This window comes from Penaeus chinensis, chromosome 39, assembly GCF_019202785.1.
Source record: "Penaeus chinensis breed Huanghai No. 1 chromosome 39, ASM1920278v2, whole genome shotgun sequence".
In the NCBI taxonomy this organism is placed as follows: domain Eukaryota; kingdom Metazoa; phylum Arthropoda; class Malacostraca; order Decapoda; family Penaeidae; genus Penaeus; species Penaeus chinensis.
Genome location: NC_061857.1, coordinates 4,826,949 through 4,854,448, shown reverse-complemented (window position 1 = coordinate 4,854,448; position 27,500 = coordinate 4,826,949). Strand labels below are relative to the sequence as shown.

At 36.5% G+C, this 27,500-nt stretch overlaps 2 protein-coding genes across 5 annotated transcripts; both read right to left on the bottom strand.

Annotated features, from left to right (window-relative positions):
- Positions 1-329: 329 nt before the first annotated feature.
- On the bottom strand, positions 330-9,582 carry LOC125046845. Of its 2 annotated transcripts, none has more exons than XM_047644836.1 (4): positions 9,159-9,582; positions 1,501-1,703; positions 896-1,024; positions 330-608 (listed from the first exon to the last, which is right to left on the bottom strand). In XM_047644836.1, the coding sequence occupies exons 1-3, from the start codon at positions 9,185-9,187 to the stop codon at positions 897-899; spliced, it is 360 nt and encodes a 119-aa protein (XP_047500792.1). In that variant the 5' UTR covers positions 9,188-9,582; the 3' UTR covers positions 330-608; position 896. The 2 variants fall into 2 exon arrangements, with proteins under 2 accessions (XP_047500792.1, XP_047500791.1); XM_047644835.1 differs by lacking the exon at positions 9,159-9,582 and adding an exon at positions 2,856-3,946.
- Positions 9,583-18,266: 8,684 nt separating this feature from the next.
- On the bottom strand, positions 18,267-26,229 carry LOC125046732 (ras-related protein Rab-34-like). 3 transcript variants are annotated; one of them, XM_047644636.1, is made up of 9 exons: positions 26,164-26,221; positions 23,581-23,668; positions 22,981-23,081; positions 22,653-22,795; positions 21,315-21,416; positions 21,088-21,152; positions 20,409-20,542; positions 19,399-19,597; positions 18,267-18,890 (listed from the first exon to the last, which is right to left on the bottom strand). In XM_047644636.1, exons 3-9 carry the CDS (start codon positions 23,074-23,076, stop codon positions 18,814-18,816), a joined length of 816 nt encoding a protein of 271 aa, XP_047500592.1. In that variant the 5' UTR covers positions 23,077-23,081; positions 23,581-23,668; positions 26,164-26,221; the 3' UTR covers positions 18,267-18,813. The 3 variants fall into 3 exon arrangements, with proteins under 3 accessions (XP_047500592.1, XP_047500590.1, XP_047500593.1); XM_047644634.1 differs by lacking the exon at positions 23,581-23,668 and having other exon boundaries at positions 26,164-26,229; XM_047644637.1 differs by lacking the exons at positions 23,581-23,668; positions 26,164-26,221 and adding an exon at positions 25,487-25,890.
- Positions 26,230-27,500: the final 1,271 nt, after the last annotated feature.

Here is a 27,500-nt window from a genome sequence, read left to right as displayed (position 1 = left end):
ATTTATAAGATGATATGGCAGAAAATGTTCATTCCATAAATAATAAATATTGCTTTAGAAAAAAAAAATATGTATGCCCATCACATTGCTCAAAATGCAATCTCTTCATACTAAATTTATTGCAAAGGTTAATATCTTCATGTCTTATCTTGTAGCAATGTGTCCTCCAACCAAATTACAAATGTGCCATACAAGAAGTTATAATAATTGCTAGGGAATTTTTTATGCATTATTTTTTTTTTATATAGATTTCTGAGCCATAAAGAGTAATGTTATTGAAAAAGATTAAAATGTGTGTTGAAAGCAAAAGCAGTTTTATAGGACTTATTTATTTTCCAAAAGTATTCAAATATGAATAATACAAATGTATGTTAAAAAGTGGGTAACTAAGTATGGAGCAAATGAAACAAATATTAATATATGTACCTTCCTTATTTTGTTTACAATTTATTCAGTATGAATCCTCCACCTATGCATGTATGCATGTCTGTCTAGTGTCTATACCCGTGCCAGTGCTTATACTTTTGTTTGTATATTTTATATATAAGTTCATGTTTTTCCTCTGTTTCTTTTTCATATTTTGATTGAGATTAATCCTTCAGCAAAATCTGAAAAGAGAGTTGCAGATATTAACATCAATTGTGTTAAAACAGTACTTAACAATTACTGTTTCAAATATATATATACACGTTTCACTTAAGGAATGTGGCATACATATGCCACGAATGGTATCACGTTTGACCATTAACAGTTAAAGTACATGGTTCTCAGAATACTGTCTGGAGCAACTAATCTTACACGAAACATTAATCACTAAACAAAAATAAAAACAGAAGCATACCATCTTGCTCGGCAATAACCAAATCATCTGGCAACTATTGTAAACCCAACTTACCTCATGCAACGATACGAGCATGCATGCCGGGTGCACTGGACTTCATGGCGTTCATGAGTTTGTTTAAGTTGGCATTTTCTCGCCTCGAGCAACCCTGGCATCCGTTCTTCAATGAATCTTGGAGGTATTCTGCAATATATTGAATGTGTGGGTGTAAATTTATGCGCCCGATCTTTGCGGGTTGTAGAGGAGGTATACACAAAATGACTTGGGATACAAGTTTGATATGAAGTAATTGATGTGGTTAACTTCTAAATGAATATAAACTGTACACCCATATCTATCCATATGGCTATTCATCTAACTAACTCACTCACTCACTCTCTCTCTCTCTCTCTCTCTCTCTCTCTCTCTCTCTCTCTCTCTCTCTCTCTCTCTCTCTCTCTCTCTCTCTCTCTCTCTATTTTCAAGCTAATAGGTTTCCCACTCTTTTTCCTCTCTCTCTCTCTCACACACACACACACACACACACACACACACACACACACACACACACACACACACACACACACACACACACACACACACACACACACACACACACAAACCGATTCACCAGCCTTGCAACCGACCCTTCTCCATCGCCTCCAGCCACGAAAACTCACGCGATATCCTCAAGCACTTGGAGTACTTCGGGTGTTCCTTCGGGACGATACCGGCCAGGCACACCGCGGCTCGAGGCCACTTGTCCGACGCCAGGAAGTGGTCGATCTTGGTGCTATCGACGTCCAGCATCCCTGCAGCGACAGCCTCGAAGACCATGCTGGCCACCACCACGGATAGCAATGCTGTCTTTACCTTCATGATTCTGTGAAGAATAATTTCACCGTGTTCGTATTCTAAACAAAAGTAAGACGGTTTTACGGTTGCAATGTTGAGGAGGAAGAAGAAGAAAGGAAAGACAAAAAAGAAAAGAAAAAGTAAATTAAGCAAGAAAGTATAAAACAGAAAAGAAAAGAAAGAAAGAAGAAAAGGGAAACACACACACACACACACACACACACACACACACACACACACACACACACACACACACACACACAGACACACACACACACACACACACGTGTGTGTTTAAATAAATAAATAAATAAATATATATATAAATATATATATATATCACCATCATCATACAGAATGATCATTGGGTTGATCAGCCGTGGCATCCCAAACAATTATATTTTGGGATGTGGTCACGAGCTATACAATAAGCAAAGTAAAGGCCCCTAAATTCCTTTTGTTGCATCTGACTAGGATTGCTTTCTCTGCCGTTTGTTCAGTTGGAGTAAACTTCCGCCAGACATATTCTACATCTGTCGTGAACTATCATTTGCACTGATAAAAGCTTTCTGCAGAAACCACTGTCCTGCTTCCCCGTAGTTGTTTGGGTAATCATTGTTGGTGGTTTTCAACTCACCGTCAGATCTACGACAGACTCACTCACTACCGTATCTAGGTTTGATTTACCCAAATTATGAAAATCCGCGCGAGTGTACGCACAGGTCGCCCACATGCGAGTGTGCGCGCACACACACACACACACACACACACATACGCACGCATATGTGTGTGTATACACATATAAAAAAAGTATATATATATATACATACACACACACACACACACACACACACACACACACACACACACACACACACACACACACACACTCACACACACACACACACACATATATATGCATACATATACACATATACATACATACATACACACATACGAGACATACAGACAAACAGACAGACAGAGAAAGACAAAGAAAGAGACAGAGACAGAAACAGCAACAGAGACAGAGGCAGAAACAGAGACGAAGACAGAAACGGAAAGAAACAGCAACAGAGATAGAGATAGAGACAGAGACACAGGGAGAGGAAGAGAGAATTAGGCTTCCCCCCACAAACATATACGTATACAAATCTCTACGACAGTACGCACATCTTACCTGCGTGTAGTGCGGCAATAAGTACAGATCCCGGCTCGCTGGTCGACCTTATATACACGAGCCACAGTATAATGCTCCCCATCCTGCACGGTTTCCAAAAACATTGAGCATTTATAATTAATTTTATAATTAACAGACACGGTATATCCCTGCCCTCGAAGAGTTTCTTTAATTACCCTGAAGCTTCGAAATTTTATTTACCAGAAGTTTCGAAATTTTATTAAAAGACATATGCATAATGGGATTGACTGAACTGTGTCTGTGATTTATTTCAGAATTGTCTCCTTCACATGGCTTTCAGAATTGCCTCATTTTATTAGATTTCAGACTTGCTACTTTGATACAGATTCCAGAATTGCGTCTCTAATATGGATTTCAGAATTGCCATCTTGATATAGATTTCTGAATTATAATTCTTTTAGATTTCAGAATTGCCATTTTTTTATTACAGAATTGCCACTTTGATATAGATTTCATAATTACCACTTTCCTATAAATTTCAAAATTGCCACATTGTTTTGAATTTCAGAATTGTCGCTTTGTTTTAGATTTCAGAATTGCCAATTTGTTTTAGATTTGATATAGTTTCCAGAATTGCCAATTTGATATAGATTTCAGAACTGCCACTTTTGTATGGATTTGAGAATTGCCATTTTGATACAGATTTCAGATTTTTTTTAGATTTCAGAATTGCCATTTTGATATAGATTTCAGAATTGCCTTTTTTGTTTAGATTTCAAAATTGCGAATTTGTTTTAGATTTGATATAGATTCTAGAACTGCCAATTTGCTATAGATTTCAGAGCTGCCACTTTGTTTTAAATGTCAGAATTGCCACTTTGCTCCAGATTTCAGAAATGACACTTTGTTTTTAAATTTCAGAATTGCCACTTTAGTAAAGATTTCAGAATTGCCACTATGATATAGATTCCAGAATTGCCGCATTGTTTTATATTCCAGAGTTGTTATCTTGATACAGATTTCGCAACTGCCAACTTCGATATAAATTTCAGAACTGCCACCTTGATATAAAACTATTAATTACTTAGCTGTATCGTAATAGGGGTTCTACGGGAAATTCCAAATTTCATCTCCCCCTCCCCTCCCCCTCCTTCCTTTACCCAAGAAAGGACGGGTCCCCCCTCCTCCTCCCCCTCCTTCCTTTACCCAAGAAGGACGGGTTCCCCTCTCCCTCCCCTTCCCCCTCCCCTTCCTTCTTTTACCCAAGAAGGACAGGTCCCCTTCCCCCTCCCCTTCCCTCTTTTACCCAAGAAGGACAGGTCCCCCTCTCCCTCCCCTTCCCCCTCCCTCTCCTTCCTTTACCCAAGAAGGACAGGTCCGCCTGCCCTTCCTTCCCCCCCCCCCCTCTTCCTTTACCCAAAGAAGGGCGGATTACGTTGCGCGGAAGTGGAGACAGCGGGCAAGTAATTCCTCGTCTACGATTTCTTCTCTAATTCTTCCCGAGACCTGAAGGGGAATGTGGGGGCGTTGGGAAGATGCTTCTTTGTTTCGGGAAATGATTATGGAGATTTTTTTCCTTTTTGTAGGATTTCCTCATCGGTGTAATCTAACGTGTGACGGAAATGTTTCAGCATATATAGGTATATATTTATATATATATATATATATATATATATATTTATATATATATATATTCCTACACACACACACACACACACACACACACATAAATTTATATATATATATATATATATATATATATATACACATATATGCATGTGTGTGTATATATGTGTGTGTGTGTGTGTGTGTGTGTGTGTGTGTGTGTGTGCATATATATCGACCTCCATCATCAGTCGATGTCGACTATGGCATTATTGTCTCTACCCACTCCGGTATAGAGTCAATGCCTGGGCAAAAGAATGTGAGGAGCAAGCTATTGCCCATGCAGCAATGTGTGTGTGTGCGTGTAAATATATATATATATGATATATATATATACATATATATATATATGTGTCTGTGTATGTATGTGTGTGTGTGTGTGTGTGTGTGTGTGTGTGTGTGTGTGTGTCTTTCTGTGTCTGTGCGTATTTGTTTCCCAATGGTCATGGTGATAAGGAAGATCAAGGTGAAGATGTGAAGCTGCTGCTGATGAGGAGGAGGAGGAAGAGGAGGAGGATAAACCTGATGACCATACCGCCGGTGCGTAGGTAATTTTAGATGATATATATTTCTAAAAGAAAAAAAGGAAGTTCAGACCGCGGTCAGCTTCGGGCTTTTGAACAAAATAGCCTACTACTTTTATATATTTTACCAATGAAAATAACCCATCTTGACGGGCTAATAGATCTGATTTATGCGATAAATGTGTTACTGCAGTATGTATACATTTTATAAACAGTAGCATATCAATATAATATCTTCATTTTTTCCCCTGTACGCTTCACGCAAGCCTTTTGTTCTTGGGTATACGTGTGTAATTCATTTCCGACTACCAAATCAAATTTCTTTCCCCTTTAAAAAAACATACCCATATACTGGATACTAAATGAGGCGAAAGAAATGAATGTGTGGAGCTTCCTGGTTTTGCCAAAGAGGAGAAATGCGGCGTGAGACACAGGCGTTCAGGTCGACTTCCTGCGGGATTTGCGCGCCTTACCTGTTTTTATCTTTATCATTACTACGAAAATTTATGTTATAGTTAATCTTGTTATTGTTGTCATATATTGCTATCTTAATCATCATTATTAGCATTATTATTATAATCATACTCATTATTATTATCCTATTCTTATTCTTAATCTTATCATTATCGATATCATTATCAATATTATTATCATCAATATCATCATTATTATTATTATTATTATTATTATTATTACTATTATTATTATTGTTACTATTATCATTATTCTTTTTATTATTATTATAGTTACTATTATTATTATTATTATTATTATTATTATTGTTACTATTATTATTATTATTATTATTATTATTGTTGTTGTAGTTGTTATTATTTTTATTATTATTACTATTATTATTACTATTATTATTACCATAATTATTATCATTATTATGATCATTATTATTGTTATTATTATCATCATCATCATTATTTTCATCATTATCATTAAACATTTTTATCTCTATGATTAATACTATTGTTATCATTATTATTATCAATATCATGATTATTATTATTATCATCATCATTATCATTATCAATATTATTATTATTAGTAGTAGTAGTAGTAGTATCATTATTATTATTATTATTATTATTATTATTATTATTATTATTATTATATTTATTAGTAGTTGTAGACGTAGTAGTAGTATATTTATTAATTCATTGTTATCATCATTATTATTATTATATACATTTTTTAAAATTATTATTGTTGTTATAATTATTTCCATTATTATTATTATTTTCATTATCATTATTACTGTTATTATTATCAATATCATTATTAGTATTATTATTGTTATTATTATTGACGTTGTTACTATTATCAGTATTGTTCTTATCATTATTATTATCATTGTTTTTTTTTCTTTTCTTTATCGCTACTATTATAATTATTATTATTATCATATCATTAATACTATAATCATTATTATTCATCCCCATTATCATCATCATCATTATTATCATTATGATTATTATCATCAATAAATATTATTATTATTATTACTATTTATTTAGGTACTCCTCTCTCTCCCTTTTACCCTTCTCCTTCTCTACCTTTCTCCTCTCTTCTCCCTCTCTCTTACCCTCTCCGTCTACCCTTTCCCTCTCTACCATCCTCTCATCCCACTTAAAGCTTATTTATGCCCCTCCCCACTTCCCTCCTCTTCCCCCCTCCCCCCACCCCCTTGTACTTTCTTCCCCTTGTATTTTCTTCCCCTTGTCCCTTTTCTCTTAACTCCCCTCCATTTCCCTCCTCTGTTTCCTCTTTCCCATCTCTCTTTTCTCTTTTTTCAAGCCCCCTTCCTCTCCCTTTTTTCCCTTTCCTCCCTCTCTTTTCCCCTTTTGTTTCTTCCCATTTCCCTTCCCTCTGAATCTACCCCCTCTGACGGTCGAGGAAATAATAAATGCGCATAAACTGACGGTCTCACTATTTCAATGCAGGGTACTTGTCTCGATGATGATGATGATGATGATGATGATGATGATGATGATGATGATGATGATGATGATGATGATGATGATGATGATGATGATGATGATGATGATGATGATGATGATCATGATGATGATGATGATCATGATGATGATGAGGATCATGATGACAACATCAACAACAACAACAACAATAATAATAATAATACTAATAATGATAATAGCGATGATGATACTAACAATGTCAATTATAATAGTAATAATAATAAGGATTATTATAACAATAATAATAATGATGATGATATAATAATAATGATGATATAATAATATTGATAACAATTTTGATAACGATGATAATAATTAAAAAATAATAATAATGATAATAATAATGATAATAATAATGATAACACTAAAATTAATAATAATAATAATAATAATAATAATAATAATAATAATAATAATAATAATAGTAATAATAATAGTAATAATAATAATAATAATAATAATAATAATAATAATAATGATAATAATAATAATAATAATAATAATAATAATAATAATAAAAATGATAATAATAATAATAGTAATAATAATAAAAATAATAGCAATAATAATAATAATGATAATAATGATGATAATAATAATAATGATACTAATAATAATGATAACAATAATAATGATAATCATAATAATGATACTAATGATAATCGTAATATTAACAATACTAATAATAATTATGATTATAATAATAATAATAATAATAATAATAATAATATTGATAATAATAACAATGATAATAACAATAATTCAAATATAAATAATAGTGAAACAAATAATAACAGTGATACTACTACTACTACTAATGATAATAATAACAACTAAACAATAATAACAATAGCAATTATATAATGATTATAACAATGATGACAATAATGATAATAATAATGATAATGATAATGAAAATATTAAAAATAATAATGGCAATACTGATAATATTAATAATATTAATAATGATGGTAATGATGACAATAATGATAATACTACTAACAATAACTATGTAGATAATAATAGTAAAAAAAATAATGATAATATTGATAATAGTAATAATAATCGTAATAACGATAATAACAATACTAATTATAATAATGATAATAATGGTAATAATGATTATAATATTAATAAGAGTAAGGTAGGGATTTGCAAAAGTAAAACCGGGGTTTAAGGGCTTCTAGATCACAGTTTCAAGAGAAATGTCAGGAGGGAGAGATCCAGGGAAGAGGGTTGCTGTGACAGTCACCTGTGTATCCCCGGGGAAGGAAGGGGGAAGATGCAGGTGAAGCAGGGGAGGGGTGTTGGGAGGGACTGGGAGGAAGGGGTGTAGGGAGAACATGAACAGGAGGAGGATGGATGTCGGCAGTTACTTTAAGTGTAGAGGTGAATGGGAGGAGAGAGACTGGACGATGGGTGAGATGTAGGCCTGTTATCTTAGGTCAGGATTAGATGTTTTGAATGGTCTCTAGATTTTCTGAAGTGGTTTTGGTTGGGGAGAAACTAAGGTTTTCTTATGAGGGGGAGAAGAGGAGGCGTCTGAGGGGTAGAGGAAGAGGTAGGTGAAGGGAATTGCGTGGTAGGAGGTGGGAGAGGGGGGGGGGGGGAGGGGGGGTGTTTGGGAAGTAATTAAGGTGTCTGGATTTAGAATTGCAAAATAATTTGATTGGGAGAGGAATGGGGTAGAAGTGGAAACGTAAGATGGAGGAGGAATAGATACAGGGGGGGGGGGGGTGTAGGAACATCTTGGGAGGAAGGGGGAAGAGCGAAGGGAAAGGCAGCACAGGAGTAGGGAGTAAGAGAAAAACCTCGTCGACGTGCTTCCTCTCTGGCCTCGCATACAGTGAGGCTAGGTTTGAATCGGATATTTGCCACCTCTGACTCAAACTTGTAGATAGGGCAGGCCCAATAAAATTAATTGTGGGAGCCGCCACAATTGGCACATCTACGTGACTGTGCAAGGGAATTTGATCGATCATGAACAGGTTGGGCACACAGGGTATCGGGCTGCGGACCGGCAATGTTTACCAGGATAACCTAGACGCCAACAATTCTGACATTGACGGCCTGAGACTGGGTCTGACCCTCCGCCAATGTAAACATTAACTGCGAGGACATGTCTACGGAAAGTAATCTAGGCAATATTGTTGGGAGAAACTTACGGCGGCCTATAGGGGAAACGGTGTAGCATTGAGCTGATATTGCATCACAGTCCTACTTGCAGTAATTCTTCTCCACAATCTGACCAATCCTTGTCATAGACAGGTTAGTTTGTTGGGAAGATGGAGACAGTTCCAATACAAGTTTTGAGGGAGGGGTGAGGCTGGGCAGGAATGGGTTTGCCAGTGAAGTCGGTTAGGGTTCGTGATGCTTTAGCTTGGGATTCGGATATAACTGTGACAAGGCGGGAATGATCCGGAAGGCGGCGGAAGGAAACTGCCAACTTGTTTGGAGGCATTGTTGGAAAAGGAGTGTTGTCAGATTAACGGGCTGTAGATGGGGTCACAAAAAATCGATCCCAAAAACAGTGCTCAATAAAATAATGTAGAGATGGGTGTAGTAGAAGGACGGGGCCTTGTGAAAGCGGGAGTCATGTTGTGTGGTAGTACTGCGGACAGTGGGCATTGAGGAGGGGATAGTAGTAGTGTTCAGAGTCGTGGTCAAAGGAGAGCCTGGGGTCAGGGAACCGGAAGAATTTAATTGGGGCTAGTTGATAAAGGGGCAAGCCTCATTGTCCCTCATAAAGATACAAAATTTTCATGATAGCTATGGTAAGCTTGGGGTATGTTGGGGAGAGAAATGGTCCACCCCCCAGGGTCCACTTGAGGGTAAAGTCTAGACAATTAAACATGGAAATACCGTGCCCATGGCTCCCTTAGGCCGTTCATGACTGGCACAATGTCATCCTTTCATCCTTTCAACACGGCTCTCACACATTAGAAAGTGAATAGGAGAAGGAGTTGGAGAAGAGAAGTAGAAAAAAAAAAGAAAAGTAGTCAAGTCCATGGCCGACTTGGTCATTGGGTCTCAGTCTTCCAGAACAGACTAGTGGCCAGCAGCTCCACAGAGAGGAAGCCATATCTTCCCAACTAGCCAAGTGGTACATGTATACCAGGGGGTAAGAACCCATGGCCAAGGTCATTCTTCAAAGAGACTAGAATACCAGTGTAAATGACAAGTACTAGACACTATTTGTTGTATTACATCTCAGAGTGAGAGGAGAGATTTTTCTTTAAAACTGTACCTTTTGACATCACCACTGACAGGCTGGTGAAGTATGCCTGTCTTTTACCTTGCGAAGTTTGAAACGCATAGAGGCAATCCAGCCTAGTGATAAACATTCATTTGAAATGCTCAGTTGAGTCAGTTCTACTAGCTGATAAAGTTGGACTATGCAGCAAGGTTTGGACAAAGCTAACCCACATGAATCACTGAACTGAATAAAATGCCCTTCATCTAAAACATAAAATGCCCTTCATCGAAAACAACTTTCTTGATTAATATAGTCGTGTCTACTATGCAATACTCCTTTCAGATCAAGTACACAGTGTTTGACTGAGATTAGATAAAGATCAATAAAAGTTTTAGCTAACATCTTTATCTTGTTTTTTAATTGCATTACTTGGTACATCTTGTTTCAGGAGATTGTAAGGAACATGCAAATGCTAGGGAGGAATAGGCAAGTACTGGAAAACATATCCTTTCCTCTACAACTATTTTTTCAGTTTGACCCAGGGCTGGATTCACCTCAATGAAGAATTGCCAAGGGTTCCTTCACTTCTTTGGCTCTATTTTAAGGGTATTTATGTTGAAATCAAAGCTAGATTAATATGAAGATTTCATCTTCCTTTTTTCTATTACTTAATTTGGTATAAAGGTTATATCTATGGTTATTAACTCATAACTTTTTTATAAACCAAGATGTACCACAAGCCTTGTAATGTAAAATATTTCAAAATAAATGTTAGGTAATACTATAAATAATATTAATAACAAATATCAACAATGAAGCAGAATTGTTCAGGGAGGAAAAGACCATAAAACACTTTTAAATTTATTGAAGATACTACAATTACATTTATATCATATGAAATTAGAGATTTAAGTTTGAGTAGAAAAATACTGGCAATCAGAGGCAGTCCATGGACGGTATAGAAACGTATAGGTAAAGGCAAGCAGTTGCGTAAAGGCGAGTGGTTACGTCAAGTGGAGAGAGACAGATGACATCGAGCTGCCTTTTCAATAGCTGCAACCTCTAGAAAGTGTAGAAAAATACAAACTTGTATTTTGTTCAGCTCCTCCAAAATCATTATACATGCCAATTTTCAAATGATTTTTACATTCCAAATTAACTTACACATGATTTTACGCATCTCTTTTACATAATCATATGCAATACAATGGTCAATTACTTTTTTCTCCTTAATTTCCTACATTATTTCAGCACTTTTTTTCAAAATCATATATAAATATTTTATCTTATAAATACTGTATATATAATTCATCAAACTTCCCAAAATAAACATGAGAATAATATTTTCAATGCAATTCTTTCTTCACACAAAAAAACAATTACCAAACTCATACATATCTTAACTTATATTCATGAAGATTCACCTGTCCATTCATATCACTTCAATGTGCAAAACAAAATTTCTGGTGTGTTTCTAAGATCAAAGTGTGTTTACATCACCTCACAGATGGGTCAATTCTGTAGTAAGCTATCATTTTCCTTAACATCAAGGACTGCAATCACAAAATCACATACAGAATCAATCGTAATGGTTATGTGTTCCCGGTAACGTTTTGAGCAAAGAATCGATGACAGAGCTCTCCTTGTACAAAAGAAAAGCTTGTATTGTTTTCTAAACTTTTCAAAGTGAGAACAAGTTTTGCCAAGTGTAATAGTTGGAAAGACATTCAATGCCGAGGGAATACATATATAACAGCTAGCCGCATCCTAGCTTGATAAACATGAAGGAGGATTTGTTGACATATACCACAAAGAAATTGACTTACAAACAAGAGAAGATTATGTATTCAATAACACTGGAAACATCCAATAATAAAGTGGTAAATAATGACATTTAAACATGTGTATGTCCTGAATACAATAATGATGAAAAAGTAAAGTTTGTTTAGTAAGAAAAACAAGCTTATATCTTATAAATGCATGCATACATACATACATACATACATACATACATACATACATATATACATACAGACATACATACATACATACATACATACATACATACATACATACATAAATATATACACATACTTATATACTTATATACATATATACATACATGTGTGTACATATGTATATATATATGTATATATATATATATATGTATATATGTATATATATGTATATATGTATGTATATATGTGTATATATATGTATATATGTGTATATATATGTATATATGTATATATGTGTATATGTATATATATATATATGTATATATATATTTTCATGTATATACGCATGTATGTATATATAGGTATGCGTGTATGTATGTATGTGTATATATGAATACATGTGTGTGTGTGTGTGTGTGTGTGTGTGTGTGTGTGTGTGTGTGTGTGTGTGTGTGTGTGTGTGTGTGTGTGTGTGTGTGTGTGTGTGTGTGTGTGTGTGTGTACATGTGCGTGTAAATAAAATATACTATAGTCAACCTTAAATATAAAATGGCAAAATAAGTGTAGAATGACCCAACGGAGCAGATATACTTGTGTAAATGAAAATGAAAAAAAAATTAGAACTACATGTCTGCTTAAATATTTCTGCTCACAGTGAGCTGACATGGCACTGTCATAGGCATTTCCCATTAGTTCGTCAAGCAGTTTATCATTGTTTCATATAATCATGATCAGAGACACAAATGAAAATGTTTAAAAGTGAAGTTGTTAACCAAATGAGCATTCAACTCTCTTCTTACACTTGACATTCTTAAATCAACAAACACATGCCAACTATCTGTCATCTAATTGGTAACACACATTAATCAATATCAATCATAAATCATCATTACAATCCGAGTCCCAAACGATACAACTTTCTATAAAATTACAGTCAGTATATAACAGTACTTAAAAATCAACTTATAAGCTGTAGATGAGATCAGCAAAAAGCAAAAATATCTTTTGCAGTTTAATGCAAGATGAGAAAGAAAGAAAAAAAATAAATAAAATAAAAGCCATTATCTAATTTATCTGGATAAAACTGACATGTATCTTTGTAAACTGCCCAAAATAAATACCTCTATTAGTTTCATAAACCAATAGTGTTTTCAACATAGAAAATACCATGGCATAACAAAAATAATAATAATAATAATAATAATAATAATAATAATAAAAATAAAAATAAAAATAATAATAATAATAATAATAATAATAATAATAATAATAACAACAACAACAATAACAAAAATGTCCCTTAGACTCTGACCATCATAATGATAAAATACCAAAAATAACACTAATACGGTACACCTTTATAAGCTCATGCAGGAGGTGAAGAAAATAAAGAGTCTTAAAAGTAATCTATCTCTGTCACGGTACTACAGAGACAAGGCGCTTGTTTTTTTTATCAATCTGGTCTATCCATAATGCAAGAGATTGTATATTTAAGATTTAAGTCAGATGGTCTATTATTAAGAAAATCTAATTAATAATTGATTTATAAATAGCCTAGAACCTGGCAAGAAAATAATGTTGTACAGAATTTTTTTCTCCTCTTTTTAGGAATTTTATACATGCACAATTATAAAAAAAATCTAATGGTGCATCTAAATTCATCTATCTTCATAGAATGAAAATTATCACAGTGCTTAAGAGAATACCTAAGTTAATAAAAAATATCTAGATGACTAGAATCTATTTCATAAGCAATACTTAAAATACACTTAATAAATCGTCCACGTACTCTTTAGTACAAATATTAGATGTTAAAAAATAAAAAAAATGGAGAGAAAAAGGAAGATAGTGCGAGAGAGAAGGGGGGGAGGGGGAGAAAAAGAGAACAAGAAAAAAGTACAAGTAACAAATACGAAGAGTCATAGCACATTCTCACCAAAATATTTGTATCTTGATGGTATGCAACAAAGGCTATCCAAAGACAACAATATTCAAATAAATCATACCATTTGTTCACAAGGATCAAACCTTTACTTCCCAAAAACAACACAATAAGATGCAGAAAAGTTTAGGCCTTTTTTGTAGGATGTCCAAAACCCCTAACATGCCCTTAAACTGGAACCTGTTGAAACACCATTTCGTTTTGTACGACTCTACCATGATGTTTACTCATAAATGGTAAGATTTTCCAACATGACCACGTCATATGAAGTGGTATTGACTTCGGTGGGACAAATACCTTCAAAATCATTCAGTACCTCTATGATGAAACCTTACAGGCTCAAAAATATCAAAGGAAAGACTGTGTATCTTGATCTGTAAATGTATTATAGGCATTAATTTCCACTTTGCATATTGAACAAAAATGGATATACTAAAAAAAAAGATCTCCACAGCCTTGTGAAGCAAAAAGTGATGGGTATAAACAGTATAAGTTGCAAGTTACAGACTAGTCTGGTACTTCTATTTAATTTGAAGCTCTGACACTGTTTAGCTTGTCATTGAAAATCATACCAACATATTAAGTACTGTTTTAAATTCATTATTTAATAACATTTCCTTTTCCAAACTTGTATGTCAGTACAAATTTTGCTGATACTGTGTTCTGTTGTGGCCATGAGACATCACACAGTGTATCAAAGTGTTAGGGGTTTTGGGATGCAACAAAAATGGGGCCTTTAGTCAATCTTTTCCAACATTCCAATATCTTAACACAAATCAAGAACCATATTTACGGCTGCCTTCCCTGTGTACAAAGTTTTAGGTCAGAGGTGGAGACTTGTGTGAGAGGTCAAGGTCTTTTCCAAAAAACAGTCCAAGTGATGTGTTGAATAAAAAGCCAAATGCTATACCTGGAATATGAATAAAGCTATACCCCATGACCCCTATCCTCTTCATTTGCCCTCTTGACATCTCATCAAATATCCACTTCTGCCCTGGGTACCCCATTTTCTTCCTTTGCCCCTTTGGCATCTAACCAAGTGCCTTGGGTTCTCTATGCCCTTTATCAGCCCTTATACTATCTCGCCAAGTGTCTGTTCCTGCGTTAGGCCTCTTTTATGTCTCCCGAGCTTGAAAATATAGAAAGGATTGGTAACAGGAAGAGCATATGGCTGTAATAAATACTCTCACATACTTGTGATGCTCAAACACTGACAAATATGGATTGCAAATGGATTTGGATAATATCTTGTGAACATCTTGATACATGTCTTAAACATTACAGAGAAATTAATAAAATATAGATGCTGGAATTGAATATATCTGTATATAAAAATACTGGAAGATGACATGTTTAGATAATTTCAAAGCAGAACACTGTATTCTTAAATTATTAATTATTGTCACAACACTTATAAAGCATGCTGTACGGTCAGTTCTCACACAAATAAGCAAAAAAGTCCATACTTTCTTTACCATGACATAACTCTTTTTTATCGCTGTTGGATATTGTAGCACCTCATATAATCGATATATATACATCTAATCACTGTCCATGACTCATAACACTCATTTCAAAACACTGGAAGGCAAAGAGTAAGAGACTGACGAAAATAAAATTACAAATTTTTATGAGTACATGAATTTGTCCTCTATTAACTCACTTTTTCAAAACTGTCAAGATAAATAATAACAATGATATTGGAAATAAAAAGACCAACCTGTCTGCCTTACAAAAATATTACGAGCAAGAAAATATTTCAGTAATCCAAAGGTAAAACCAAGTACAAAAAAGATTAGCTTTTAAATCCTCAAAAGGAATGCAGAATCAATGGTCACCCTTCCATAAGTTCAAAATACAAAAAGTCATGGCAATAATACAGGTACAGTGGTATTCAACCACACAGACATATTCTGGACGTATCAGAATTTTATTTTCTATCTGGTAATTCCTTCCACAGAAGAAAGTCCTCCAAAATACTTGTAGTATATAAACCTATACAAGGTTTTTTGAGCTGTATATCCAGCCCAATTCTTTGTAAAGTAAAATATACTTTGTAGCAAAGATATTCAAAATTTTCAAAAACATTACGATTCAAACCTCACTTGTCCAGCAAGATTCCCCACTGCATGAGTAGTGGATTTCCTGAACCAGTGCAGCTTAGGTTAAACTGGTAGATGATATATATACTGTACAATACTGTTAATACAGATACAACTCATAACACAAACACAAACAAAAGCTTACTGTATCACTCCACTGTGATGAGTAAACAATTAACAACAGTCAGATTCAAGCCAATGTCTCAAATCAACAAAGCTGTCAAACCTGTAAACGAGGTTCAAACTGTACCACTTTTTTTTTCTTTTTTCCTTTTTTTTTTTATAATGAAAGCACATACACAAATTTCATGGAAGCAACATCCAAATGGAGGGAATACCAAAATAAACAAAACACTTAACAAAGAATACTCAGACCTTCACATGACACATTCTTAACACAGGTATAGTAGTCTCTGCACTGAACTTTTACTCTGTGACTCCACTCCTTCGACAAAAAGTGGAATGTATTAAAATATCTTTATAATATGAGAGGGAGGGGGACAAGCACAAATTCAGCAACCGTATGTGAAATTCAGTATTTTTGTGCTCTTATGTCAAATACAAGTCTTATAATTTAAAATTGTATATATTTATCTTTTTTATCATATGTTTCATGAATACAAAATACAAAATGTGTATGCCTTAGTGAAAAAAAATTGTGATTCTATATCATAATGCACATCCTCTCCAAAATATTAGCAAACTGTATTCAAATATAATAAAAATAATATTTTATATAAAATCATATGAAATTGCTATTAAAAAAAACAAAAATAATGATAATTAACTATTCCAATATCAATATAAGCCCAAATGAAATATCACACAAGTCAACATTTCTTTAATAACATCAAGCTGGTGCAAAGGCAGACTAAACGACCATGAATTATTTGTCCTAATAATATGCAAATCTAAACCATTATTCCTTCCTCATGCTCTGTTTGAGACATCTTTATGGGAACAGGGAAAACTTCAAAATCTTCGTGCAAATGTGAAGAGTACCATAACGCTTGGCCTAGTGCCTGTTTGTTTTCCAGAACGTCTGCAGTGTGATAATATCATATTACTTGAAATTTACTGTTTAATTATAACTTTTTCTTTTATTATCAAGGGTGCATTTCGAATTTAGACCTTTACCAGGAATTAAACAAGACATATGAATCTGTCCAGGCTAATACAGGTAACAGGTGGCCCAAGGAGGAATTTTATCATTTTTGTGCAACCGTACTTGCTCTTGCAAAACCTTGTTACACACTTAATACCAGAAAAAGATGCCACACTTCCAAGCTTGGCATGACAGACACAGACATCATCTTATATCAACTATTCAAAAACTTGACTTGAAATCAGCATTTCAAAATAAGAAACAAATGGAAGATATTCCTGAAATATTCATTATGAGCTCTACTACCTGATGTTGCAAAAAGAAGAAGAAAACGAAGAAGAAGAAGAAAGGAGGGAGGGAGGCAGAGAGAAGGAGAGAAGGAGAGAGGGAGAGAGGGAGAGAGGGAGAGAGGGAGAGAGGGAGAGAGGGAGAGAGAGAGAGAGGGAGAGAGGAAGAGAGGGAGAGAGTAGGAAAGGAGGGAGAGGGAGAGGGAGAGGGAGAGGGAGAGGGAGGGAGGGAGGAGAGGGAGAGGGAGAGAGGGAGAGAGGGAGAGAGGGAGAGAGGGAGAGAGGGAGAGAGGAAGAGAGGGAGAGAGTAGGAAAGGAGGGAGAGGGAGAGGGAGAGGGAGAGGTAGGGAGGGAGGAGAGGGAGAGGGAGAGGGAGAGGGAATTAGGGAGAGGGAGAGGGAGAGGGAATTAGGGAGAGGGAGAGGAAGAGGGAGTTAGGGAGAGGGAGAGAGAGAGGGAGAGGCAGTTAGGGAGAGGGAGAGAGAGGGAGGGAGGGAGGGAGGGAGGGAGGGAGGGAGGGAGGGAGGGAGGGAGGGAGGGAGGGAGGGAGGGAGGGAGGGAGGGGGAGGGGGATGGGGGAGGGGGAGGGGGAGGGGGATGGGGGAGGGGGAGAGAGAGAGAGAAAGAGAAAGAGAAAGAGAAAGAAAGAGAGAGAGAGAGAGAGAGAGAGAGAGAGAGAGAGAGAGAGAGAGAGAGAGAGAGAGAGAGAGAGAGAGAGAGAGAAAGAGAGAGAGCGCAACCTTAAAATCACATAGTCTTCCAAAAGAAAAGCCGGCCTTACGAAACTGTTAATTTCAGTCACAACCCTGGCCAGCCTTCCACAACCAGTCGTCCCAATATACCTTTAAATTACCCATGAGGTAGCACTAGCTCGGTGATTCCCTACCCGTCACCTGATGTGATTTACGAAGAGCCAGCTACACGTACACATATGGAAGTAAAGTAGTCAAAAAATGAAGTAAAAAACGTTGTGCTTCTTTCATTGTGTTATTCATTGGACAGCACCATACTTCAGGAAGCTTGTTATACTGATATATTAGTAATAACTTATAAAATATATATGTGTATATGTTCGTATGTATGTTACATAATAGATATTAATATATTTTGTAAAATTATCAGTAATTCTTTTACTAAAGGACAATCTAGCATTTGGAGTAAACTATTTTGCAATGTAGGTTTCACATGACAAAACAGTCATTGCGAGAATAATTCCCATTCTATATCTTATCACTTGTTGCAGTGCCCTGAAGCACACTTCGATTTCTTGGCTGTCTCATATGTATCATCCAGCCGTTCACCTATTTCTGGAATTATGGACTAATTAGAGGTAGATACATACTATCATTAAAAATTATCATATAACTGCTTAACACATAATACAGTGTGCACATATTACCTCTATTATACAGTATATCACATCCTTAACCACACAGCTAACTAGGGTCTTCAGTTCTCTTCCACACTGCATATTTACTGATTAGCCAGACCAATATAAAAAGGCATGTTTTACTCTTAATCAGAAACTAACACACATTCTCACACATTCTCACACACACACACACACACACACACACACACACACACACACACACACACACACACACACACACACACACACACACACACACACACACACACACACACACACACACACAAATAGACACACACACACACACACACAAATAGACACACACACACACACACAAATAGACACACACACACACTAAAACAAAATCAATAACTCAGTATAAAAAAATATAACAAAGAGTAAATCTAAGATTTAAGTTTCTAGAGGAGTATTATGATACATACTGACAGTCCCAGAGGATTTGCGAGTGTCACAGCCTTTCACCTCCTGCAATACATCACGATTGAAGGTCAGAGCAGCCAGCCGCATGAACAGGGCTTCCACGTTATCTCCTGTCTTCGATGACACAGCCCAATACTCAGCACCAAGACCATGGGCTACGCGGCGAGCCTGTGCTTCAATCTGGTTGTAGGCTCCCTCACTCTGGAATATATGCGGATGCTTACATGCATCTGGAGGTGTAACCAGGGAATACTAAAGTAAATCTCTAAAAATCAGAATTCCTTGAAAATTTATGAATGTTATATGCTAATTTATAAGAGAGAAGAAGGAGAAGGGATTGAAGAGAGCAAGAAAGAACAAATCACTAACAAAATGAGAGTAAGAAAGAAAATGAGAGAGAGAGAGAGAGAGAGAGAGAGAGAGAGAGAGAGAGAGAGAGAGAGAGAGAGAGAGAGAGAGAGAGAGAGAGAGAGAGAGAGAGAGAGAGAGAGAGAGAGAGAATCACAGAGAGAGAGAGAGAGAGAATCACAGAGAGAGAGAGAGAGAGAATCACAGAGAGAGAGAGAGAGAGAGAATTACAGAGAGAGAGAGAGAGAGAATCACAGAGAGAGAGAGAGAGAGAGAATCACAGAGAGAGAGAGAGAGAGAGAATCACAGAGAGAGAGAGAGAGAGAGAGAGAGAGAGAGAGAGAGAGAGAGAGAGAGAGAGAGAGAATCACAGAGAGATTGAGAGAGAGAGAGAGAGAAAGAGAGAGAGAGAGAGAGAGAGAGAGAGAGAGAGAGAGAGAGAGAGAGAGAGAGAGAGAGAGAGAGAGAGAGAGAGAGAGAGAGAGAGAAAATGAGAGAGAGAGAAAATGAGAGAGAGAGAAAATGAGAGAGAGAGAAAATGAGAGAGAGAGAAAATGAGAGAGAGAGAAAATGAGAAAGAGAGAAAATGAGAGAGAGAAAATGAGAGAGAGAGAGAGAGACAGCGAGCGAGCTAGCGCAGGGGTGAAACAGATGACCACCTTACCATCAGATCTCGTTTTGTGCCCACAAGAAAGACCAAAGGACAGCTATTAATATTTGCCTCCCGTGCCTCCTCAAGCCACTGAGCCGTGTGTGCAAGAGTCACAACATTCGTCACATCAAACACAACCATCACAGCTAAAATGAAAAATTAAATTTAGGATTAAGTCCTGTGTAGTCTGAAAACCCACTATACTTCAGAATGTTTATATATATCATTACAACTATGACTACTGCAACTACTGCTACTACTAGTACTAACACTAATAATTTCAATAATGATAACAGGCACCATATCATTCATATTAATAACAATGATAATGAAGATAATAGCAATAATAGTCTATCTATTCTTATCCTTATACTTATCCATAACAACAAATGTTAATATATCAAAGACTCAACAAATGAATGAAAATATCAATAATAATACTTACTGAGAAAAAAATAAAATAAAATAAAATCAGAAGATAACATTTAAAATATAAATGCTAGAAAAAATAAATAAATAAATAAATAAATAAAATAAATAATAATAATAATAATAATAATAATAATAATAATCCAATGTGAAAAAGAAGAGAAAAACAACCTTTACACCTGTCCCTCTAATAATAACAATAAATAAAATAAAAATCTTGAGAGCAAAAAGACATAAGAGAACCTACAAAATTAATACTTACCATGAGCACCTCTGTAATAGGATGCAGCTATGCATTTAAACCTCTCCTGGCCTGCTGTATCCCATCTGGGGGGGGGGGGGGGTAGAGGGGGGGAAACAGAGAATTACATGAGATGAAAGATCAATATATATTTTACATTTGATCATCACTTGTTCAAACAATTTTTCATTAAAAACTGCTATGTAAAGACAAAGATCTGTTTTAGTTACACAAATCGGTTTACTTACATCTGTAAATTAAAAGGAATTCCCAAAATATCAAATCTCTCCACTTCGAAGTCTACTCCTATTGTTGCTTTGTAATTAGAATCAAAAACCTGATGACAGAACCTGAAATGAATAAAGTCTCATCACATTTCTTAATAAAATCAAGACAACCTTTTAACATTAACAAAAAATACTGCTGATCATTCCACTCTTTCTATTCCAACTCTGTCATTTGTGCCCTAATATCTCTTATCACCTCTTTCTCTCTCTCTCCCTCTCTTCCTCTCCCAGTCTCTTATTATCTCTCTATGTTACTGTTCTCCAACATCCCATTTTCTACCCTATACCCTCACACCATCACTTTACACTTCCATTTCCTGATTTCCCTATCTCGTTATCTCTCTCTCTCTCTCTCCCCCTTTCACACTGTTAAGCATTGCTTAACATTACCACATTCTCTCTCCTTCACTCTTCTTGTTTTTTTTTCATCTCTCCCTACCTAACTTTCCCCAAAATCCATTCCCTTCCATAATTCTTATTCTCCTCCTCTCAAATTATACTCTGAAGGTGAAAAAAACAAAACAAAGTAATTTAGTTCACTTTGCAGCATGTCCTATTGTACTTGTGACTACAAAGCAAGCTATGGAATTATCATTTCATCTATATATATATATATATATATATATATATATAAACTAAATCTAAGCTTTAAATCTACAGTTTTACAATATTTCTTAACATTTAATATGAATTACTGATCATTCATATTTGGTGACTTCAACTCAATGAGACTTACAAGCCATAAACATTATACTTACACATCAAAGGTAAAAAGAGTTCAATGTCTTCAATCTTCTTTACTTTTCTTTCCCCATCTATATTCTCTAATTTCACACTAAATTACCCTACAGTCACATTTATTCATATTTCTCTATCTCAAGATTTCCCATCCCTTTCTTCTTTAAATTTCACATCTGTTTGTATTCATTCCTTCATTTTCTCATACTTCCTATGTCTACCTTCTCTGCTTCCCTAATTTCATCCCCTTTATTTTGTTTCCTTATGTTCATTCCTTCTTTAATAATACTTTTCTTCCCGTCTTCCTCCTTTCTTTCATTAATTTAGTTCTCTCCTCTCATATTATCCTTTAATTTCATAATTATTATTATTTTTTCTAATTCCCTCATTTCATCCCCTTCCTTTTTTTCTTTCTTCCTTCCTCTCATACTTCTTTCTTCCTCATCCTTACCATTCCTCTTCTTTATTCCACCCCTTCTGTACTCTCCTTCTAATGCTCTTGCTTGCCTATCAACCAATCACCCTGCTGTTTACCTATTAACCAATCATCCTGCTGCTTACCTATTAACCAAGCAAGTCTTGCCTGTAGCAACATCTCCAAGCACAATCATCTTCGATATCTTGAGTCCAGCTTGAAGTGTGCAGTTTGCATTGGCTGCGTTCTTAACAGCTTCGTCAAAGTCATCCTGATTATAAGGAGTCGCCTGTATATTGAAATGGGAGGTTACGAATCAGTTTTAAATGGTATTCTATTGTAGATAAAAACAAGAATCTTTCTATGACTTTTAAAGAAATATATACCAAACCATTTATATGAAAATGGAAATGACCAAGATGTCTGCATCTCATATCCACGGGAATCTTGCGTTGTTGTGGAAAATGTACTTACTTGGCGTATGAAAGGTGGAGGGAGAGAGGTGACAATGCGGTCTTTTTCTGCATGAGTCTGCAACATTGTGTACACTGCAGACCGGGTCAGTCGCATGAGGACTGGAAAATTCCAAAAGGTATTAATTTCAACAATTTGAAAAAAAAAAAAAAAAAAAAACTACAACAGGTGAACATTGAAAAGAAAAGACTCTACAGTTATCTAAATACTGCCAATATAATACTCTATTATAATGCTTCAAGAACATACTTGTTGAAAGTTGAAACAACAGTCCTAGAGGTTTGTAGTTCTGATAAAGATAAGATGAACCAATTAAGTAAATGAATTATCAGAATCTGACTGTTCAAACAAGTGTGTGCATTATCAGAGCATATAAAAGTGCATGTAGTAAATAGTATTCACTAATATGGGGCAAGCACAAGCAGGATATGGTCAGGAAATGAACGAGTTAGTACAGAATGTGAAAAGTCACATTTGATTATATAAGTGCAGGATGTATCAGTGAATAGGAAATATTTTGAATGACTGTGTATATACACACAGGACATCTATGAGTGTACATTTCCAAAAGTACATCAAACTTTGTAATGTTCGACTCACATGTATAATGAAAACAGCTTGGAGTATGACAGAAGCAGAGACAGCATCAGTTTTAGCAACACCAAAAAGAGCAGTTACAAATGCAACACTGCAACACAACAGCAATATTAGTATTTTTATTAAGCATGCCCTTTCCCATTGACAATAAAACACTTAACACCAAATGCCAGTAGCAATTCACAAAAATATGGTAATGAAATCACACACATCTATAAGTATGCCTATACCCATCTGTCTTCCATATATATTCCATTAAGTTATACAGTATCTATAAAATTTGAGAATTTTTAAAAATGACTTTTTCACTAAATCATATAAAGCTAGAAACACTTTATACTACTCCTGAGCTTATAAAAACAAAATACAGAAACAGTTCATATGACTTATAGTAAAAGTACAAGACACCCAGAATGATTCAAGCAATTCTAATGGCTTTCATGATTCAGGGTGCTTAGGCCAACAAACCTCCACCATGTATATTCTGAGAATTAAAATTTTCAAATGTAAGAGATGTATTCAACAAGTTCTGATTATATTTCTAATGATGATATATACATCACCTGCATTATGAAGATATTAATTCTTATTCATACCTTTTTCTACATTTATAACAAAGAGCAATGCATACTCTGATGCAATAGAGCTTAGACTGGTTCCTTTATAGATATCACACTGTAAGACAGGTTGATGAGTTCTGTCTTGCTAAGGCATTGCACAAACCTGTACTAAACCTGTAAGTTCCCTACACTGCTGCCTACCTGCTAAATTCCTTTGATTTTATATATACATAGATTATGGTCCCTAAATTCTGCTACATGGCCCCCAGTTTGGGAACTACTAGCTTAACCAATTGGATCCATGTGCCTCACTGCCTCACTGCCTCACGTGGCCAAAAATCTAGGCATTAAGCGGCTCTCCTAGGCATGTGACTTGTAGGCCCAGTCCACGAATACTCATGAGCAGTGTCAAGATTCCTCTCCTCTCCTTTGCAACATTATCTTTTTCTGCATAAGTATTTTTTGTTTTTGTTTTGGCCATTTTCCAATATCTATATTTGTCATTTGATATGCTGTATCAAGTTTTCTTTACATAGACACTATGTCCTCTCCCTAAGTAGTCCATAACTTTGTGCAGTAACAAATAATTAACCTTTCATTGTTTGTGTCTTTATTAAAGTTATTTTTGTAATTTTAAATTTTCTATAATATGCCCTGCGCTGTGGGGTATGGTGGGCAGGAGAAAGGAAATATTGGCCTTCCAGTTATGGCTCAAAGTTGGTACATTCCACACTCGTTTACCAATGGGAATAACGCAAGAGCCCCTTCCTAAATGTCCCCTGAGTCTAATCGTCCTCCAAGAGCTTTGTGCCCTTATAGCGAGTTATTCGTATCATCCTGGCCTTCAGCTGAAATTCTTATGACAGCATGTTCCTGTCAGCCCAGCCCAAATTTTTCCATGACAGCATGTTCATGTCACTCCGCCCTCAAGCAAAATTATTTCATGACGTAACAGTCATGTCACCCATATCAAAGAGGTTCAAATCTAAAAGGAACTTTTAGATTGGAGTGGAGTATTTGGATCAAACACAGGTCATATAATTATGATGAAATAATAACACTGAAAAGTACTCGAAGTGTTAGCATTTACCTTAATTGAAATAAATGTTGACTTTTCAGGTTGGGTTAAAAAGGGAGTTAGTTTAAGTACAAACTGGTTAGAGGAAGTTCAATTACAATAAAACAAGATAAAAGTTTATAAGCCAATTGAATGTCAGCCACTGGCTTTCGTACCAACATTTCTGCAAAAGCCAACGAGCTTCCATCAAACCTTTTGTGTCAAGGCAAAGCTCGTCAAACCTCCCTGGCAATTTACCCTCAAACAGAGAACCAACCTAAGTTCCTCTTACTCTAAGTTCCTATCACACTAAGTTTCAAGTTATAGAGCTCTGTTGGCCTTTACCAGAGTGCTTAGAACACAGGTTATAGCAACTGATCGAATCTATACTGCTATTGGGCTGGACTTGCGTTTATTGGCCTTTCATTATGAATTGTGTAAAGGGTTATAGACAAAACATTATGTGTGAGAGAGAGAAAAAAAAAGAAAATTGTTTTCTGGAGCAATTTCAGGAGCGTGCTAAACTGATGTTTAAATCTAACATAGCTTTGTTGTTTGTTTATTTGTTGTTGTTTTTTTGTTACCTTTAAATACTGTGCATGTCAATAATTACTTTGAAATTGATGCCTGACTCGCCACAACATTGAATCTCAAATGTGAAATAAATAAACGTGTGAGTTATATTTCCATGCAATATCCTTCCTAAATATCTACACATGCCTAACACATGAAATAAGTACCCAATTTTCCCATTAACATAAAAGAGAAGCATAGTAGAAAGAAAGAAAAAATCGCCTTCGATACAAACGACAGTGTATTCTCAGAGGAAAGAAATCCAGGCCTTTCCACTTTCATCCATAAAAGACTCCACAGCAACTTCTCGGAGCTGGCAATGAAGCAGAAACACACACAGCTCCCCCAAGGCCACATCACCAGTTATGAAAAGCACCCCAACGGCCGCCGACTCACTTTGCACGGAAATTCCCTCAGACGCGGGCCATCCTGCGGCCGAGACGCGGACCTCGCCACCGGGACTTGTCGTGGATCTCTGCGGGCGCCGACGCCACGTTTCGCTTCCCCGCCCGGCCCACCCACGCTCAGGCGGCCTTTACCCACCCACGCTCTCGCTACGGGTGGTGAAAGTCTGCCCACCCACGCCCTCGCTCGGCGTGGTGACAGTACGCCCTCGATCAAGTTCGTGGCTGGCCGCCCACTCACGCCCACGATAGAGCCAACACGACCACACACGCCCACGATAGAGTGAACACGACCACACACGCCCACGATAATGCCAACACGACCACACACGCCCACGATAGAGCCAACACGACCACACACGCCCACGATAGAGTCAATACGCCCACAAACGCACACGATAGAGCCAACACGACCACACACGCCCACGATAGAGCCAACACGACCACACACGCCCACGATAGAGCCAACACGACCACACACGCCCACGATAGAGCCAACACGACCACACACGCCCACGATAGAGTCAATACGCCCACAAACGCACACGCTCGGCGTGTTAACAGTACTGCCACCCACGCTCTCCAACGCCCTAGAACCCTAGATCAGGTTGGTGACAGCACGCCCACCCAAGGCCTAACTCGGGCTGGTGGCAATCCTCCCACCCACATCGTCTCCTAGAGCACTCACCCACGCCCTTGCTTGGGAGGATGTCAACCCACCTCCACCCTTGCCTGAGTGGATGTCAGCTCACCGTTGCCCTCGCTCAGGTTGATGTAAGCCACCCACCCACGCCTTCGTCCGGGTGGATATCAGCCCACCCCTCTGCTCGGATGGATGTCAGGCTACCCACCCACGCCTTCGAGTGGGTGGGTGGGTACGACCCCACTGAGCCAGATATCAGCCCACATACATCCTCCCTCCCACCCCTCACCAGATGAGTTCCCACCCTATGCTTTGTGCAAATCGTGTATCACACCTTTTGCAAGCCATACGGACCGCCCACACACCTTCAGACACGCCCTTGAGAACCACCCTCATCTTTCCATGAATATTATATTACCCACATTCTTCACGCTTCATTATCCTGAGTTGTAGAAGGGTAATGAGAGAGAGACGAGGGGAGAGAGAGAGTGAGAGTGAGAGAGAGAGAGGCGAGGGGAAAGATAACCCCGGAGGGGAGAGATAAGGATAAGAGCACTGAAAGAGAGAGAGACAGAGACAGAGATAGATAGATAGATAGATAGATATAAAGAGACACACACACACATGTACGCACGCACACACACACACACTCATGTACGCACACACACACTCATGTACGCACGCAC

Excerpts from the sequence above, each read along its gene's own strand:
- LOC125046845 (XM_047644835.1), bottom strand. The coding sequence starts at position 2,959 with ATGTTTTTGGAAACCGTGCAGGATGGGGAGCATTATACTGTGGCTCGT. Across the intron at positions 1,704-2,855 it reads TATTGCCGCACTACACGCAG|AATCATGAAGGTAAAGACAG; the intron begins GTAAGATGTGCG and ends TATTCTTCACAG. Across the intron at positions 1,025-1,500 it reads CAAGTGCTTGAGGATATCGC|AATACCTCCAAGATTCATTG; the intron begins GTGAGTTTTCGT and ends AATATATTGCAG.
- LOC125046732 (XM_047644634.1), bottom strand. The coding sequence starts at position 23,076 with ATGCGACTGACCCGGTCTGCAGTGTACACAATGTTGCAGACTCATGCA. Across the intron at positions 21,153-21,314 it reads ATTCCTTTTAATTTACAGAT|ATGGGATACAGCAGGCCAGG; the intron begins GTAAGTAAACCG and ends CCCCCCCCCCAG. Across the intron at positions 20,543-21,087 it reads CTATTACAGAGGTGCTCATG|CTGTGATGGTTGTGTTTGAT; the intron begins GTAAGTATTAAT and ends TTTTCATTTTAG.